Below are 17,972 nucleotides of genomic sequence, written 5' to 3' on the forward strand. Positions count from 1 at the left end.
TCAACATTATCGCTCTAAATAATATGCTAAACTCAAACTCAACTCACAATCAAATCAAATCGAGCCTTGTCTATATATTCAAGCTCTATCTAGCCTAGTAACATGTGAGGTTCGGGCACAATCATTCGAGTCGACGAGTGTGCTAAACAGCTCTATCCCTTCGTCGGATTTTCTTGAGCTGCCATACTTATAATTTACTTTTAACACTTTGGAATATTCATCTGAGCCGTTATACCACCTAAAATTATCCAGACTAACTGATTTATATACCACCTAAAATTAGGAGGGCGTTTTTCCAATTTGGTGAAATTTTTTTTTAAGTCCAACCTTTTACCCTTTCTTTTGATTGGGGCATGCAACACATGATTGCAGCTATTTCACATCAGATTTTCACCTAAATTACACTCCAACTTTTAGCAATCTGACGCGATGATTCCTAACTTTTCCATTCAAGTCTTCCCACGAAGGTACTTTCTTTTGTCTGCTTCTTCATAACCTTTATTATACAAATCATTCATCAACTTTACATTCTTTTCTCCCTCTCTCTTCCACTTGCCTTTCATTTCTTTGGTAAGCGAAGTAAAATTTCTCGCAGCTGATAACCTTCCATCATCAATGAACAAAAAAGCTGCACAAAAGCCAACTCCTTTACCCATCTCTGCATCCAGTGAAATGAAAAGAAGTTTTTCTGAGTTGGCCCTTGAGGAGTTTTTCAAGCACACAAGGGCTGTTGAAGATGATCAGAACCCAAAGGATGACCAGAAAGTTAGTGCTAAAGCTGGAACAGAAGCTTATCGTTGTGCTTTAGGTGGTGATAAATGTTTTGCTGATACCACTTCTAGCAATCCAACCTTTCCTTTGATCGGAAACCAGGTTTTTAGAAACTCTTAGCTTCTCTTGTTGAAATTGATTTTTTCCTTTTTATTGCTATAAATTGGACTTGGTGTGGATTGAGCTAGTATACAACTACGGACTAGACAAGATTGAGAAGAAAAATGAAGCTTATAAGTATTAACTCTTGCAGATTGGTAGAATAAATTACAATATCTACTTTGTTTAATCTCAGGAACCAAAAAAAAAAAAAAAGGAAAAAAGAGGTAGGTATTTAAGTTTCATAAATAAAGGTTTTCTTAGTTGTAATTACACGAAAAGAAAAGTATATGTAATCTATGAGAAAACATATATATATATATATATATATATATATATATATATATAATACATTCTGGTATACGGGAACCATGATTCAACATTTTTATTTTATTTTATCCGTTGATAGAAAATTTGCTTATTTGATGTGTTTGATAAAACTGAAATCTGAAATCTGAAGTTGAAATTTATTAAGTTATTGAATTGTTAAATATTAAATCTGATACATTTTAAGTGTATATCACGCCAAGTAATAAGTTATTTTGGGAATAAATTTTATTTATGAAATTCAGTGTCATTTAATTAATTCAAATGTTCAATTTTTTTTTAGCAAGCGTGTTTAAACATATGAATATTTGAATCTATTAAATTTAAGTGTTAAATTGAGTTATTAAATAAGGCCTAAATTCTCTGAAATCTTGAGGACTTTTTGTAATTGTTTTTCTTGGTTTAAGCCTTCAAGTACCGAGTAATTGAAGTCGATATGGTACATACTCAGATTTCCAGTTGCTTTGCCCAATACTCGAGTTATGAAACAGTTAAACCTCCTGGCTAAAGCAAATAATAGAACTGTGTGCCACAGTCTCCTGTTTTGCTTTGGCCCTTTTAAGGAAAGCTCACTTCTTTTATTTTGTTCTTTTTTTCTTTCCGAGAAATTTTATCACCGTCTAGACCAACTCTGACATATTTAATCGGTAATTTTCAACCAAGAAAATGTTCCAAATAAGATAAATGAGCCAGTAATTTTATATTAAAAACAGTCCAAATAAGATTGTGGGGTCTTTATGCTTCCAATAAGTGTTGGAGAGTTAATTATTTGAAATAAAATTTTAAAAAAATAATATAACACTTTTTTATGTGATATATGTGAAATAAAAAATTATTTAAAAATATGATGATAATACAAACAAATAAATTTTGATAAATAATTTACAATCCAAACAAACCCATTATTTCATTGGTCAAAGACTTTGCAATAAAATATTTCTTTTCCCCACACAAAACTTTACGAAGATACTTGGATATAAAAATGGTTCATCAACGGAGAAATCCGTGATGTCAAGTACTCTGATGAATGCAGGAAAAAAAAAAAAGAAGCCACGTTCAAATTTTTTGTCGCAAGATCCAGGCTTTAACAATTTTTTTTTTGTCGCAACGATAGAATTTCTATAATTTAATCTAACCTAATCTATGGGGAAGAAGAGGGGGAGTTGATGTGAGTAGAGACTCTATCGAAAAAAACTAATTAAAACTGTCACATATAATGATAAATTGGTCCTCCCACGTCACCAAGACTGATGGTGACCACCAGGTCAAAGGCCTTGTGGCTTCCGGGCTTCAACAGTTGTTAGGCCGAATTTGTCTTGTATTGAAAACCATGACTATTTGGGCATTACCTCTAATGGGGCCTCCTTACCCCCCTCCGCACTATCCACCCACCTTCCTAGCCTTCCCCTCCTTCCTCTCCCTTCGCCCCCACCACAAATCACACTCCTCTCTTCCCTACCACCACCATGACTTACAAGATTTATTCTAAAACTCACATCAATTCTAATGATCTTATTCAAATCTTCAGTGGGGATTTTGTTGGTATATCGGGTCGCTCTTTCTTTAGGTTACGTCATCATTTTGTGCATTTAATAGATAAATAAACATTTTCTTAGACAGTATGCGCATGTCAGTAAGTTGTCAAATGCTTGTCCTTTGAATACCATAACACCATTGCAGTTCCCCAAGAAGTAGCCGTCCAAGGTGAGGAACTGATTTTTGTTCTTCCCTGCAACTTCAGATTCTGTTGCAATCACTAATAAATGTCTTCACTATGTGTCCTCTTTCCTATTTGTGCATTCAAATTACCCGTCTATCCATATCCCACATACAACATTTGTAACCAGTTGGATATAGTTTTTAACAACGTTTAAGGCCAACGCTTTTCTCTTTTATTCGTTTATGTTGCTAGCCACAGTATCTCAGGGATACTTCTTTATTTTTTTTGTCAAATGACTGTTGCAGCATGGAGATGCTTTTGTTTTGCATCCTGTTGCATCCTCGAAATATTTACGTTTTCTTCTTTTATGAAAAACAGGAAATTAGTAACGTCTTAACCAGATCTGATGCATCAATGGATAATCCTCACTGGTCTCACAATCTTGCTTCCAGGCACTCTAGCCTCTCAGCTACCATTGATTCCCAGTCATCAATATGTGGTATGTACATGAGCTTTTTGTCTTGAATATTTCTTATTGCACAAATTTTGAAGGCATTGAGTTTTGAATACCATCATAGAAGAAAGATAAGTGGCAAGGAAAGCTGGAAGAAAGGTTCTTAAATAATCTTTTTTGGTACCTAAAAATGTAAGCTTTTATTAGAAGTAGTGCTGAAATTTACACCTGCAGCGAAGCTGCAGCTCAAACCGAAGCCAGTTAAAATAGCAGAACAAAAGCACTGGCCAATATCTGCATCCCCAACAAAAATTTATCCGTAAAATCCCATGCTAAGATGAGTTCCCACTTTCCTCGTGTATTTGGTACATTTCTCCAAGAAGCAACATAAGATCAAATCTCGAATGTTTTTGGTGAGAACTTCGGCACCAGTCCCTCCAAATATGGTAAAGCACAACCCCTTATTCCAGTTCGCGCATTTGATTATGGAAAGATCCCTTCATAAGATGATGCTGTAGCCACACTAACATACTACTCTGTAATTTCTGGACTAGATATAAGCACAAAACCCACATTGAAAGTACAAATGATGACAAGATTCATAGCCAATAATACATAGGATACCAATAATCAGAAACCATACCTACCACAATAGTTTATCCTTGGCGTTTTGTTGATTTTACAGAGCATCCACAGTACAGAAGATAGGAATCTGCTTCTTGAACCATACCTAGTGATGCCAAGAGACACAGTCCACTGGATTCAGAATTTCCATAGCAGATTTGACAGGAAAGACACCTTTCTTATCTGCTAGCCATCTCACAGATTGAAGAGCTAATGCATTTAAGCACTCTGATGGAGGAAGAGTTTGTATAATTTCTTCAACAACAGCATTGCTTTATCTGCCTACTGGCTTTCTCTATTTCCCATCAAATAATATAGTTGCAGCCTTTGCTTGAGAATAGCTCGCAAACTGTTCAATAAAGCTAGGACCAAAAGTCTACAAGAAAGGGCCTCTAGGATGCCAATAGGAACAGATGTTCGCATTACTAACAGCACCATATCCCATAAGAACAGATGTTCACATTACTAACAACACCATGGATATGATCTTGAGCCAGTGACCTGAGTTCAAAAGCTTTTCCAGAACCAGGAGCAGTCACTTTCAACAGCCACATATTCCAAAAGCATAGGTGTTTAAGCTTGACAGATTACTCACATGCTACCCAAAAGGGCTTCTTTCTCAAAGCAGTAGTTGAGAATGCTGCTTTGAGAAAGCTTCACAAGTCCCAAACGTCCTGCTTCAACGGGCTTGCTCATTTCATTCCTGATCTAGCTGAATCAGTTCCTCTCCACAAAATAGCAGTCAAATTGAAAAACATTCCTTCATGTTTCTTGATCAAAGCCTTAGGCAGTAAAAAAACACTACTCCAGTACATGTGAAGGCTTAACAAGGCATGCTCTATTAGTTGCAATCTGCCCCCATATAAGAGCATTTGGGTACTCCTCCCTTCGATCCTACACTCAAGTTTTTCAAGCAAAGCAACAGAATCAGGAGCAGTCAACCTAGTATACTAATATCAATGGCACCCCAAAGCAGGCAGCCTTGTCTTGTTCCCAACCTATTACACATCCAAGAGCAACTTCGGCACCACATCCTGCTATAATATTTCTCTGTTGCTCAGATTAGGATGTAAGCTATACATTTCTGCAAACTCATGTAAAAGATCATTCATAGCACTAACATGGGAAACATTTACAGCTGACAGCGGAAATAGGTCATCTCAAAATATAATATGTGGATACCAATATGTTATGTATCGGATAATATTCAAAAGTAGGACTGTGAGCTGCATAAATTATCGTGATAGACAGTACCTCCATAGCAAGAAGAGAAAGGTAACGGGAGATGAGATCCCCTTGCCTTAAACCCCTCTCACTGGAGAAATATCCAAATAGGGCACCATTTATATTTAATGAAAATTTGGCAGTGCAAACTCCATTTCTAATCCAATCAACAGATTGTCTGGGAAAAGACACTAATTCCATAAATGTGAACAGAAAATCCTATTTTTCAATCAAAAAATTGTAGAGCAAAGGTTATTAACTTGTGTTGGCTTCGTTCTGCAGATGAAAATTCTGCTTATCTTACTGAATTAGGTTTACCATCAGATTGCTTTTAAATAATGCTCTACTGGGTGAATTACCATGATAATATTTTATCAGTTGGCAGTCCAACATCTGCCACTAAGTCAAAAGGAAAAGATAAAAGAGCCATGGTTGCAACTAGTGGTTCTTCACCTGAGCAATCAGATGATGATGAAGTAGAGACTGAAGCTGGTCAATGTGAGGAAAGCACTGATCCTATGGATCTGAAGCGTATCAAAAGGTATAAAGAAGAGCATAACTGTTGGAATGTTTACCAGATATGCTAGTTACTCCTGCTGCTTGCCTGAACCTTTGGTTTATGCTTTAGGATGGTTTCGAATAGGGAGTCTGCTAGACGTTCCAGAAGAAGAAAGCAAGCTCATTTAGCGGATCTTGAGCAGCAGGTATATTGCATCCCAAAGCATTTATTAGGTCAATAATTGTGGTCTCTTCAAATTTGATGTGGTCGCTTCACTGCAACCAAAGAAATTGCAATTGAGTAACAGTTCTTGGGCTGCTTTTAGTGCTTTTGACATATTAATTTTTTAATTTCAGGTTGAGCAACTACGAGGAGAGAATGGCTCCTTGTTCAAGCAACTTGCAGATGCTAGTCAACAGTTTAAAGATGCATCCACAAATAATCGAGTGCTTAAATCTGATGTGGAGGCTTTTAGAGCCAAGGTATTAATATAATTGTCTGCGATGGCTATTCTTCTGTGAAAAATTTAAAGTAGTTTTGGAATGAAATGATTAATTGATGTAAAAGTGCCATGTCGAACTGCACAACAAAATAGAGGAAAGGAAGGGGCGTACCAGATTTTTACCTCTTTCATTTGCTTTGATTAAAATTAAGTAGTGGAAAATTCCTTCCCAGTTCCCACTACCAAGGTCCTCTGGATTTCTGAAAACACTGAAAGCAGGGGTGTCTGTGTACTGTGAGCATGTTTATTATATCCAAGAGGGCCTCTTTGATGGATAGAATTTTCAAGAAGCAGGGAAGGGAGGGATTTATCATGATTAATGTTAACACTCATTTCGATTCCCACCAGCCCGCTAATTGTGGTGGCTTGCCTGCTTCACTGTAACAATCCTGCAAAACAGCAGGGTAGGCTAATGGATGTACATAAGAGTCATTAATTATCTATTTCATGTGAATCAGAATAGTAAGCTGAACATTGTTCACTGGTGGATGACTTGGGGAAAGAACAGGAAGTGAAATGTTGGATAATGTTGGATATCAATCACAGTTATTTCCCTTGGCTTTTCTGTTATTATGTCATTTGAATCTGTTTTGATAATCTTCCCTTCCATCATTCACTTAACGCTGAACCTTGGCTTCTTAGAGTAAAATGGAATTGAAGCATGTAGTTCACACTCTATTTCAGGTAAAGCTGGCTGAAGACATGGTCACACGGGGTTCACTGACCTCCAGTCTAAGCCATCTTCTTCAAAACTATTTAAGCACTCCAGAGTCTCTCAACAATGCCAACATGTGCCGAGGGGAGAATGTCTCTACAATTGTCACAGTCCGTGGGGTTGATCCTACATATCCTGATGTGGGAGTTTCAGTACAAAATTCTGCAGCTCGAATGGGAAATGTTGACAACTTCAATGGCGATCTTAAGAATGGAGTTACAAATGACGCAATGATCTGCATGGCAGATCTGTGGCCTTGGGAATCTCATGCTGGTTCAGTGACAAAGTAGAAGAAATCTCTTTCTGCATTGGCTATTTTACCTCCAGAGGTCTCTTCCTTTTTCATACTTCATGTCCATAGACCTAGTTCATGTAAGTATTTGGCTTACATAGTGATCTTCCCCTAGTTAGACAGAAGCTTAAATGGCTCAAAGGATCACCAAGCACCAGTGACCTTCCTGGGAAAAAGTATATGAACAACTAATTATTTGTTCTCCTTTTTCTGGGATTTGGATATCTTAGACTATTATAGGTTTTATGTACGACTTATCAAGGAATTGTTTGTATCCAAAATTCCATGTTTCTTTTTTGTTTTGGTTGTTTGCGGTATTATCTTATACATATTGCCTCTGGACATTGGGCTTTGTAGTTTGTGAGAGCATGATCTTCATATGTGCTTAGTCAGAGAGTGCTGTTTGAAGTGAATAATCTTGAGATTTATCAAGCAATGCTAGAGTTGGTATTTCCATTAATCTTATTGTCAACTCGTAAAGTAATGTCTTTTGCTTTCAGTATGGATTCTTCTAAGTGGAATATAACTAGTGTTATTCTTTGTTTTGGTTCTACTCCTTAAAATAGTCCAAGGACTCAAAATGACTTTCAAATTAAAATCTGAATAAAATTAACAAGAACAATGGTACCTCAAAATCACGTAATTTACATGAAAATTTAGTACAATTCAAGTACAAACATAGTTCTTAAATTGTAATAAAATATTTGCTCTGTAGATTTCTCATGAAAGATTATTCAACTTCTAGCAACATTAACAAATTTATGAATCAATCAATTAAAGTCACATTAAGCAAAGAGTAAAAGAAGATAATTGAAATGTTCTAAATGAGATAATAGCTTTTGGATCCACTTGGTTGCTATTAAGGGTGGTCATTGTGTGGGTTGAGCTATTATTGGGTGGGTTTTGCATTTTGATCAAATGGATTATTGTTCAATTCTCCCAACTATTGAATGGGTTAACTATAGATTGGGTCTGGTTGGGTCAACTTAAAAAACTTATAAACTTAACTACGACTCAACATATTTTCTCATTTGCTTCTGAACTTTTAGTTATTTGTATTTGTGTACACACATTTTCATACACTTTTACTGGAAAAATACTAGTAGACTATTTTTTACATGTCATTGCTCTCTCTCTCTCTCTCTCTCTCTCTCTCTCTCTCTCTCTCTCTCACACACACACAAATAAACACCATTTTCACACACTTCCACATGCAAATATACTTGCACTTGCACATTTTTAACACTCATACAAATACAAATACGTATTCCATTCTTTCTTTCTCACACATATACATATTCCAATTGAAATTGGGTCAATGGATTATTTTCATTAAAAGAATAATGAGAGAAATTTGATTATTTGGTCATCATAGCACTATTAATTTCCAATCAATTATGATTTTCATTTTTATTGTTCTACAATCGCTTGAGACTAAGGATACGTTTGATAAAATTGAAATCTGAAATGTAAAATCTAAATTCATTAAGTCACAGAATTGTTAAGTGGTGAATCTAATACAACTTTTGTCTGAATTTGAACACTGAATGTTTTATATCTATTTGATAATTATAGACAACTGAATGTCGAATTTCTTGTATTTTACAAATTTCTCCTTATGTTGATTTATTTATAAATGATGATAATATTTTAGTATACTTGACTTGTAGTACATATGATTTAATTTTATTTAAAATAAGAATAATTTATTAGAAAAAGAATGAACCAAAAATGAAAATAAAATTACAATATAACAAATTTATTTGACAAAATACAAAATGCTTGTCTATCAAATGCTATAAATATAATTTATCTAAAATGCTAAAAATGTTGATTTTTAATTTGCTCATGTAAGTTGATCATGAAAGTTTGATCAGCTTGTCGAGATCTTCATTCGTGTTCTACATTTTCTGTGTTGTCTTCAACATTTTGCTCATTTTGTACCACAATTTCTTCATTCTCAAAATCACAAAACCAAATATGCATGACACCACTTCTTCGAAGATAATTGTGGATGGCCACACATGCAATAACAGTATTCCGTTGTGTTGGAAAAGGATACAGTGCCATTGATTTGAGAATTGGAAAACAGGTTTTGAGTACTCCAAAATTACGGTCAATTACATTTCTTAATTATAAAATTTAACTGTTTATTAAGATGGTTAGGTATTGTCTATCATTTTTCTCGATTTATTCCAATATAGTATGGTATAACCAAGTCCATCAAAATTCAAGACCTCTACTAGTATGTATCATTACTTGTTCAATATGTAAAATATAAGAATTCCACAAACAAAGGAAGTAAAGATAAATATTATAAAAAGGGAAAGAAAATGATTAAATTCAATAATACTTGTTGGAAATGTGGAAAATTTGATTGTAAGGCAAATTAATGTAAGCTAAAACAAAAAATTAATGAATTTTTTGAAGATAATGAAATTAAGGATAAATTAATGGCACAATTAGTAAATGAAGAAGAAAATTATTCAACAGAAAATAATTATAATGATTTGAGTAGTTCAAATGGATCAGAAGTTTGTACTTCTGATTCATTTAGCACGTTGGCCTCTTTGTAACATTATTAGGCGCATCAAGTCTCTATTGGAAGATTTGGGGCTATCTGTATGACATGTTTATCGGCAAGCAAACTCAGTAGCGGATGCATTAGCCTTCGTTAAGTTTCATGTCGGACACCTTTTTCTCTTCTGAGGCATCTCTCTCGCCTACGGTCAGGTTAGCGGTTTTTTTTAGACAGGCAGTCCGTCCCTTTTGTTAGGCATTCTATTGTAAGGGAGTAGTACTCCTTATTTCTTTCTTTATTTTTAATTCTATTTCCGCGGTGGATCTTGTTACTTTCTTTACCCTAACTCACTATTCTATGGTGCTTTATCTAATAAAATAAGAATTGGCGTCCCTCCCCGTGTATGAGGTTAGCCAAAAAAAAAAAGAAGTTTCTTGTACTTCTCCTACAAAATATTTAAATGTAATAAGAAGATGAAGAATTTTTACTAGATATGATAGAAAAAATAACAGATCCAGAAGCTAAAAAAGAATACTTAATTAGATTAAAAGATTTAATACTTCAAGAAGAAATATTACAATAGATAATAGAACCTTTTAATATTTCAAAATTACTAGATAAATGTTCATCCATTACTAATAATAGAAAATATACTACAAAAATATCTTCAAGAAGAAATAAATAATTTAAAGAAATAGGTAAGACAACTACAAAATGAAATTTTAGAATTAAAAAGGAAAGACTTAGAAATAGAAACAAAATTAACATTAGCTTCAACATCTAAACCTTCAACTTCAAATCCTCAAAAAGACCAAGAAATAATTATAGCAAAAGATAAACCTAATAACGAACAATATTTACAATTAATAGAACAATTAAGATTTCAATAATGGTTAATCTTGATAGGATGCATTTTCCTTATTTTAGGATTCATGAGCTAGGTATTTAAAAAAAAAAAAAAGCATGCGGTTTAGGTTTTTCTTTGTTAAATCTAGCTTTTATGTCGTGAAATTAATTAAATGGCTTGCCTTGGTGTAAAAAAATTTTTCAATAATAGTATATTGTGGTTGCAATCATAGTAGAAAATTTTAAAGAAACATTCAGAGCCTTTTTAGATAGTGGAGCAGATTAAAACTGCATTAAAGAAGGATTAATACCAACAAATATTGTGAGAGAACTAATGAAAAGTTATTAGTGACAAATGGAGAACCCTGTCATGTCACTTACAAATTTACAAAAGTTGTTATATGTAATAATGATTATTGTACAAAACATTATTTTATTATAGTAGAAAATATAGCTCTAGATATAATATTAGGCACTCCTCTTCTTATTCAAATTTATCCATTTTCAGTAGATTTTGAAGGAGTTCATAGAAAAATAATGGGAGAGACTATTTCATTTAAATTCTTGACACCAATGAAACAAAGAAAACTTAAACGATTACAATCCTCATCTATTTGTAAAACAGTAAATCGTATACAATTTATTAAAAACAAATAAATTATGTAAAAGAACAAAAATATATTCATATAGATGAACAACTTCAAAAAAGATATTATTCAAAAGAAAATTTTAGAAATAGAAGAACCTATTAAAGTTGAGGTATGTTCTGATCTACCAAATGCATTTTGGAATAGGAATAACAAATGGTAAAATTGCCATATGAAAAGGATTTTTCAAAAAAAGCTATTCCTACCAAAGAAAGACCCATTCAAATGAATTTTGAATTATTAGAATATTGCAAAAAAGAAATACAAACTTTGTTAGATAAGGGATTAATTACTCATTCAAAATCACCATGGAGTTGTGCTGCATTTTACATAATGAATCAACTTGAAAAAGAAAGAGGAATTCCTAGATTAGTAATAAATTATAAACCCTTAAATAAAACATTAAGATGGATAAGGTACCCTATCCCTAATAGAAGAGATTTATTAAATAGATTATTTAGAGCAAAAATATTTTCAAAATTTGATTTAAAATCAGGGTATTGGCAAATAATAATTGTAGAAAAAGACAGATAGAAAATGGCTTTCACCACTCCTTTTAGACATTATGAGTGAAAAATAATGCTTTTTGGTTTAAAGAATACTCCATCAGAATTTTGAAATATAATGAATGATATTTTAATCCATATAGTTCATTTATAATAGCATATATAGATGATGTATTAATATTTTTAGAATCAGTAGATCAACATTTTAAACATTTAAATACTTTCTTAAAAATTATAAAGACAAATGATTTGGTAGTCTCAACCATAGTTATTAAACTCGGCCCGGAGAGGAGACCGGTGAAGGAGGTGGGTCAACGGGTTACTGGTTCAACCGGTGGGTGAGTGGTTGAACCAGTGGGTCACTACATGTATTTAAATATTATATATTATAAATGTTGATATAGGATATATGACATAAATTATAATAAATAATGTCATAGCAAATGCTCATATAATTTAATTTGCTATAAAAAAATTAATTCATATAAGAATCAATAAAAAATAAAGTTATTTAGTAATACACCAAATTTCAAGTATAAAATTTTATCTATGTTTAGTTTAATTATCTAACTTATTCATAAATTTTAAGTGCAAAAAATTATTAAAAATAATATATGTTTTTAAAATAAATTATGTTATATGTTATTTTTGAAGTCCATTTCACAAGTTTGGGGGTCATAAATTTTTATTAAAAGATTCCAAATAAATTTGTTTTAGAGAAATGAAAAAGAAAGATAAAATTGAAAATGTTTATATATTATAAGTAAGCAACCTTGTCACCATCTCGTGAAGTAGCCTAGCGGTTGTGTCGTTGTTGCAATGTACTAGAGGTGAAACCTGGTTCTTAGACAAAACCGGCCGGGTTTCCGGTTTAGTCCGGTCGAACCGCCGGTCCGTTGACCAGTCAACGGTTTGACTGCTTAAACGATCCAATTTGAAACCCAACCCGGTCTCATGCCCGGTTCACCGGTTTGATCGGTTCGACCGCCGGACCGGGCCGGGTTTAATAACTATGGTCTCAACCCCTAAAATGAAATTATTTCAAATAAAAATAAGATTTTTAGGTCATGATATTAATAAAGAAACTATAAAACTTATTAACAGAGCTTTAGAACTTGCAGGCAAATTTCTAGATGAGATTAAGGATAAAACTCAATTACAAAGATTTTTAGTGTGTTTGAATTATATAGCAGATTTTTTTCCAAATTTATGGAAAGATTGTTCAATATTATTTGGGAAACTCCAGAAGAATCCACTAGCCTGAACGGATGAACACACCAAAAAGATTAGATATTTTAAAGAAAAAATTAGGTCATTACCATGCCTAGATATTCCTCATCCTCATGCATTTATGATAGTAGAGACAGATGCATCTGAGATAGGATATGGAGGTTTATTAAAACAAAAGTTAGAAGATCACTCAGAACAATTAGTTAGATTTCATTCAAGAACATGGTTTGGTCCTCAAAAGAATTACTCCACCATTAAAAAGGAAATCTTGTCTATAGTACTTCGCATTTCTAAATTTCCGGATGATTTATATAATAAAAAGTTTCTTTTGAGAATTGATTGCAAATTGGCAAAAGAAATTTTACAAAAAAGATGTTGAAAATATAGATCAAAACAAATATTTGGTAGATGACAAGCTATATTATCGATGTTTGATTTTGAAATAGAATTTGTAAAAGGAGAAAATAATTCTTTACGTGATTCTTTAGCAAGGGAATTTTTATAGGGTCATGGACTAAAAAGGTTATTTTATTAAACATATAAGAAGACAACATTATTCCCAAATCAATGAAAGAAAGAAGTTCTTTTTCAACAAAGAAAGGTTGTCCACTATATCAAAGAGAATAGAGATGTCAAAAGAATTTAGCCCTATGACATTTTCAAAAATGACCAAGTATACCTCCGACCATCAAGAGCAGTTCAAATCTTGAAAAAGAGATGTTTTCTAAAAAGAAGAAATATTTAGAGATATCAAATGATTGAATATTGGCTCAATAACATGGGAGCAATGCTTCTCATTACAAAAAATGCATGCAAGAGGAAATTCTAGAATTGAATACTATTATTTGTTGATATTTTCCTAAAAATTGAGCAAAGGAAGTTCATCAAAGGCTTTATCAGTTAAAGATTATGAAATGAAAACTATTCAAATTTCCATTTCAAATACATTTCAAGCCCTTTTAGATTTTCCTCCATTATCTTATACTCAAGCCAGTCAAACTCCTTCTGCATCTTGCAAGAAAAAAACTAAAGAGAAAACCCTAGAAAATTCCACAGAAAATTCAAACTCTTATTTTAATAAACCTTTTACTCAATAAATCACCTTAACCAAATTCAAAGAGACTCCATCTTATAGTTCTTTGTTGCTCTTACAAACAAAATATTTCTAAAAGGATGCCAATGGTGTCCAGATGACCCCTCATTATTTCTTGTGTTCTTCATTGTTATGATTATGTTAATTTCGTGACTACCATTCCTTGTTGATTTAAAAAAAAGAGTACTGTAGCAAATATTGTAGCGACTAATGTAGAGATTACTATAGTGTTAATGTTCATGCATTATGTGACGGCCCCACTTCTCCCTAAGGCGAACCAGAGGGTTGGCGGGTCGCCTGCCTAGCTCTCGCCAGGACTCACGCAAGGAAACTGGCTAAACCCTTCTGACGTATAACTTAAACCATTACAAAATTCGTCACCCGAACAAGCCAATCCTTAAACCGACCAAAACACTAAGAACACATTAACTTCAGAGATAACATTACCATTGGACAACTGAACATCCACTCTTACGTACATCTCCAATCAGATTAAAACATAACTACATTTATACATTACAAACCACAAAGTGAAATCATACCCCAAATACATTCATACAAGTCAAATAACAACTCAGGGTTTGCACTTTTCCAACTTCAAGTGGCAACCCAAGACGAAAGATACATTGTCTGATTCAAAACAACATTCATAAAAGGTAAAGGCAGACTTCAGGTCTCTCAAATGCCAGAACCTATTCAGGAAAACAGGTATCGTGGGGTGAGCTAAAGCTCAGTGGTGCCCCAAACATGCATTCATATAAAACAAGTAGCAAATAATAATTTCAACCTAAATTCAACAAGTAGGAAAGCGTATAACAGCACAGGGTAGGATACAGGGCTCTCAGGAGCCATTTTTCCCGAGCTTGATCAAAATTAACTGCAGTTGACCCTCCGTCAACTCTCACTAGCTAAAGTCGAAGTAGATTTTTTTTTTCTTATCACGCTCCGACCAACTTACTCCCACCGGGCCCGTTCTTCTCAAGAGAAGGTTTGGTATTACTCGAGTATACCTTTTATAGCCTAGTCGAGGGATTCACCCAACGACGTCACAACAAGTGGTTACCAAGTCAGGATAAGAGGCCCTCCCACTCCAAGGTGTGGTACATTCCCCTGCCTGGTGGTTTAGTTGACGAGTCCACGCTCCAGTCAACAGTTGCAAGGTTTTGGTACTTGAGTTAGGATAAGAGGCCCTCCCACCCTCAGGTGTGGTACATTCCCCCACTCAGTACCTAACTAGTGCGAGCAAGATATTCGAGAAAACATTTCAAGCAAATCACCACTCGAAAGGGCTAGTGCGATAAAGTACACACTGCCCACTTCGATGGATCAGGATAACCACTTTCCAATTATCACATAACAGTCAAGAAAGCACTTTAACAAGATAATCATAGAACAAGCAAGGACACTCACCAAACGTGAAGCTCAAAGGTCAAGCTGGGAATCGAAGTCCACGTCCTCGCTAAACCCTAAAAGACCAAATTTTAAAACTATAAGTTTTACTATACAAGTTCTTGGTTTATGTATGAAAGATTATCTGGCATATAACTAGTTTATCTTCTCAAAATAAAACAACAATTCTCTTAGAGTTAAAACTAGTAAAAGTGATAAAATATTTCGTATGGTTTCTTTAAAGGTACTTTCTTTCTAGAGGTGCAAACTAGAACCAACTTACTTCAAATAAGGTTTCTTGCCGAACAAGTTTTTGATAATTTTATTTAAAATTACTAAAATCTCGTGTTTTTGATAATTTTCCTCTAAAACAACTAGCCGGGACAATTTTACGAAAAATCTAGAGTTTAGAAGTTAGTGCAATTATTTTCTAAAAGTAATAAGGCTAGTTTAAGCAAAGGAAAGAATTAACTAGTGGCAAGGTTTTAAAAGTCCCGACACTCGAATTTTAGCATTATCGTACTATACTCAATTTCTATCGCTTGATACTAGGACAAAATGTTTCAACAAAGCTTGGTTTAAAAGTACTCGAGTTCAAAGGACCAAAACGGACTTCACGATTCCAATTCACTTGCACATTATATTCCAATTTGCCAATATAGCAAAATCACAATTCAAATATCAATTTCACTAGGGCTTCATCAATCATTAGCCCTAGGTCTCAACAAGTTCAATTCTAATAAAAAATTAAACAAAGGAAGTCTAAGACATCAAAACAATTCCAAACCACAAGTCATGGACTTTCCAAGTGCATTTCGGCCAAATCACTTAAACAATTCGACCAAAAATTTAACTCTTGTAAAGATTACTCAAATGGCCAAGAGCTTCATCAATCATTAGCTCTTGGCATCAAACAATCACTTCTTACAACAAATCAACCAGAAATTCAACCCAAAACATAAAAGAAAGTCACGACCAGCTTAACTCACAAGCAACTCTAGAAATTCAGATTTTTTTCTTTCATCCACGGCTCAATCAGTAACATGCATGACTAATTAACTAATTAACTATCAGTTTTAATCCAAAACCAGGTTCGGACATCATCAAAAGTCATCAACCAGCCAGAATTTTATCCAATTCTTCTCGAATGGCTTGCATGCAAGCAGATTCTGTACCACTTCGATTTTCTTGCTTAATCAAGGCTGTTTAACCTCATGCAAAGCATAATCATCTAGGTTTTAGTTAGCTAACCACACATCTAGGCTCAGATCACCTCAAATTAACAAATTAAAGCTGCATTTCCCAGCTCAATCTCTCAGCAATTCCAACTTCCTTCATAACCAGATTTTTCTGTGTCTTAATTCATCATCCAAATGCACAACCATCACATGCATGCTCATAAACAACTTCATCTACCTATAATTAACTGGTCTAAGTCCAGCATTTACCTCAACTTGAAGCTCAACTCACGCGACAAGCAGCTGCAATTTTCTCTCCTCTCGGCTTGCCAAGGAACTCGGGTATGGCTGGTCTGAGCTCAGTTAGTGCAGGCTGTGGTGTTGGTTGTTGGAGTTGATCACAACTGGTTGAAGACGAAGAAGGAAATGGACAGCTCGGCAGTGATGGAGAAGATGATGACAGATAGCTCACACAACCTACCTCTCTCTCTCTCTCTCTCTCTCTCTCTCTCTATCTCGGACAGTACAGAAATGCAGCTCACCGACTCTCTCTCTCCCTTGCTCAAGCTTACAACTAGAATGGACGAAGTGTTGACTCTCGGTCCTCTTCACCAGCTCACGGATGAAATGAAGGAAGACCAGCAAGTCTCTCTCTTTCTCACTTCACTCTCGGTTCGCGGCAGAAGAAGGAAATGGAAGTGTTGTGGTGAATTGGAGTTGATGTAGTGGAGTGTGTGTAGGGGAAAATGAGCCGGCAGTATGGAAGGTTGAGTGCTGGTGTGGAGATTGGAACCAGCAAAGATGGAAGTGCTTGAATTTGAAGCTTGCCCAATGAAATTCCATGACTGCATGGTTAATTTGAAATGGAGGAAGACTAATTTGGTCTTTTAACATCTTGTCTGACCTTCCACTTAATCCTCACTCGTAAACTAATTCCAAAATTTTACCCCAAATAAAATTCGATAGCCTACTAGTACACTAGTCTCGCAAAAATTCAATTATCGAGATTTTAACGTCCTAAGTGTAATTATAAAGGGTTTTGATCTAAAATCGGTTTCGTCTTAATTCTAGGTTCCCGTTGACACTTAACATTATTAACACTTAAAATTAACTATCGGATTTCAAAGAATTAATATTAACGCAATAAAATAACCTACATCAAGAAATATTAATTTAACTTGGCAAAAATCAAATAATTTAATATTTCGCACAATTAAATTATTTGTAACATAAAAATTATTTTTTACATACTTATTTAAGAATAATAATAAAATTTAGGGATAATTTCAGATATCTCCCCTGAGGTTTCTGACAGTTTCACTCCCCTCCCCTGTGGTTTCTGAAATTCCACAAACCTCCCCTAAAACTAAATAGGCAATGTCAAAATAGACCCAA

At 34.2% G+C, this 17,972-nt stretch overlaps 1 protein-coding gene across 2 annotated transcripts; it reads left to right on the forward strand.

The window, feature by feature from the left end:
* The first annotated feature begins 483 nt into the window (after nucleotides 1–483).
* LOC113702838 (basic leucine zipper 9-like) lies at nucleotides 484–7,627 on the forward strand. 2 transcript variants are annotated; one of them, XM_027223994.2, is made up of 6 exons: nucleotides 484–873; nucleotides 3,236–3,356; nucleotides 5,538–5,700; nucleotides 5,788–5,863; nucleotides 6,015–6,140; nucleotides 6,845–7,627. In XM_027223994.2, exons 1-6 carry the CDS (start codon nucleotides 616–618, stop codon nucleotides 7,163–7,165), a joined length of 1,065 nt encoding a protein of 354 aa, XP_027079795.1. In that variant the 5' UTR covers nucleotides 484–615; the 3' UTR covers nucleotides 7,166–7,627. The 2 variants fall into 2 exon arrangements, with proteins under 2 accessions (XP_027079795.1, XP_027079797.1); XM_027223996.2 differs by lacking the exon at nucleotides 484–873 and adding an exon at nucleotides 2,574–2,901.
* The last annotated feature ends 10,345 nt before the right edge of the window (nucleotides 7,628–17,972 follow it).

Source organism: Coffea arabica, chromosome 8e (genome assembly GCF_036785885.1).
Source record: "Coffea arabica cultivar ET-39 chromosome 8e, Coffea Arabica ET-39 HiFi, whole genome shotgun sequence".
Taxonomy (NCBI): Eukaryota; Viridiplantae; Streptophyta; class Magnoliopsida; order Gentianales; family Rubiaceae; genus Coffea; species Coffea arabica.

Excerpts from the sequence above, each read along its gene's own strand:
- LOC113702838 (XM_027223994.2), top strand. The coding sequence starts at position 616 with ATGAACAAAAAAGCTGCACAAAAGCCAACTCCTTTACCCATCTCTGCA. Across the intron at positions 3,357-5,537 it reads TTCCCAGTCATCAATATGTG|TTGGCAGTCCAACATCTGCC; the intron begins GTATGTACATGA and ends ATATTTTATCAG. Across the intron at positions 5,701-5,787 it reads GATCTGAAGCGTATCAAAAG|GATGGTTTCGAATAGGGAGT; the intron begins GTATAAAGAAGA and ends TTTATGCTTTAG.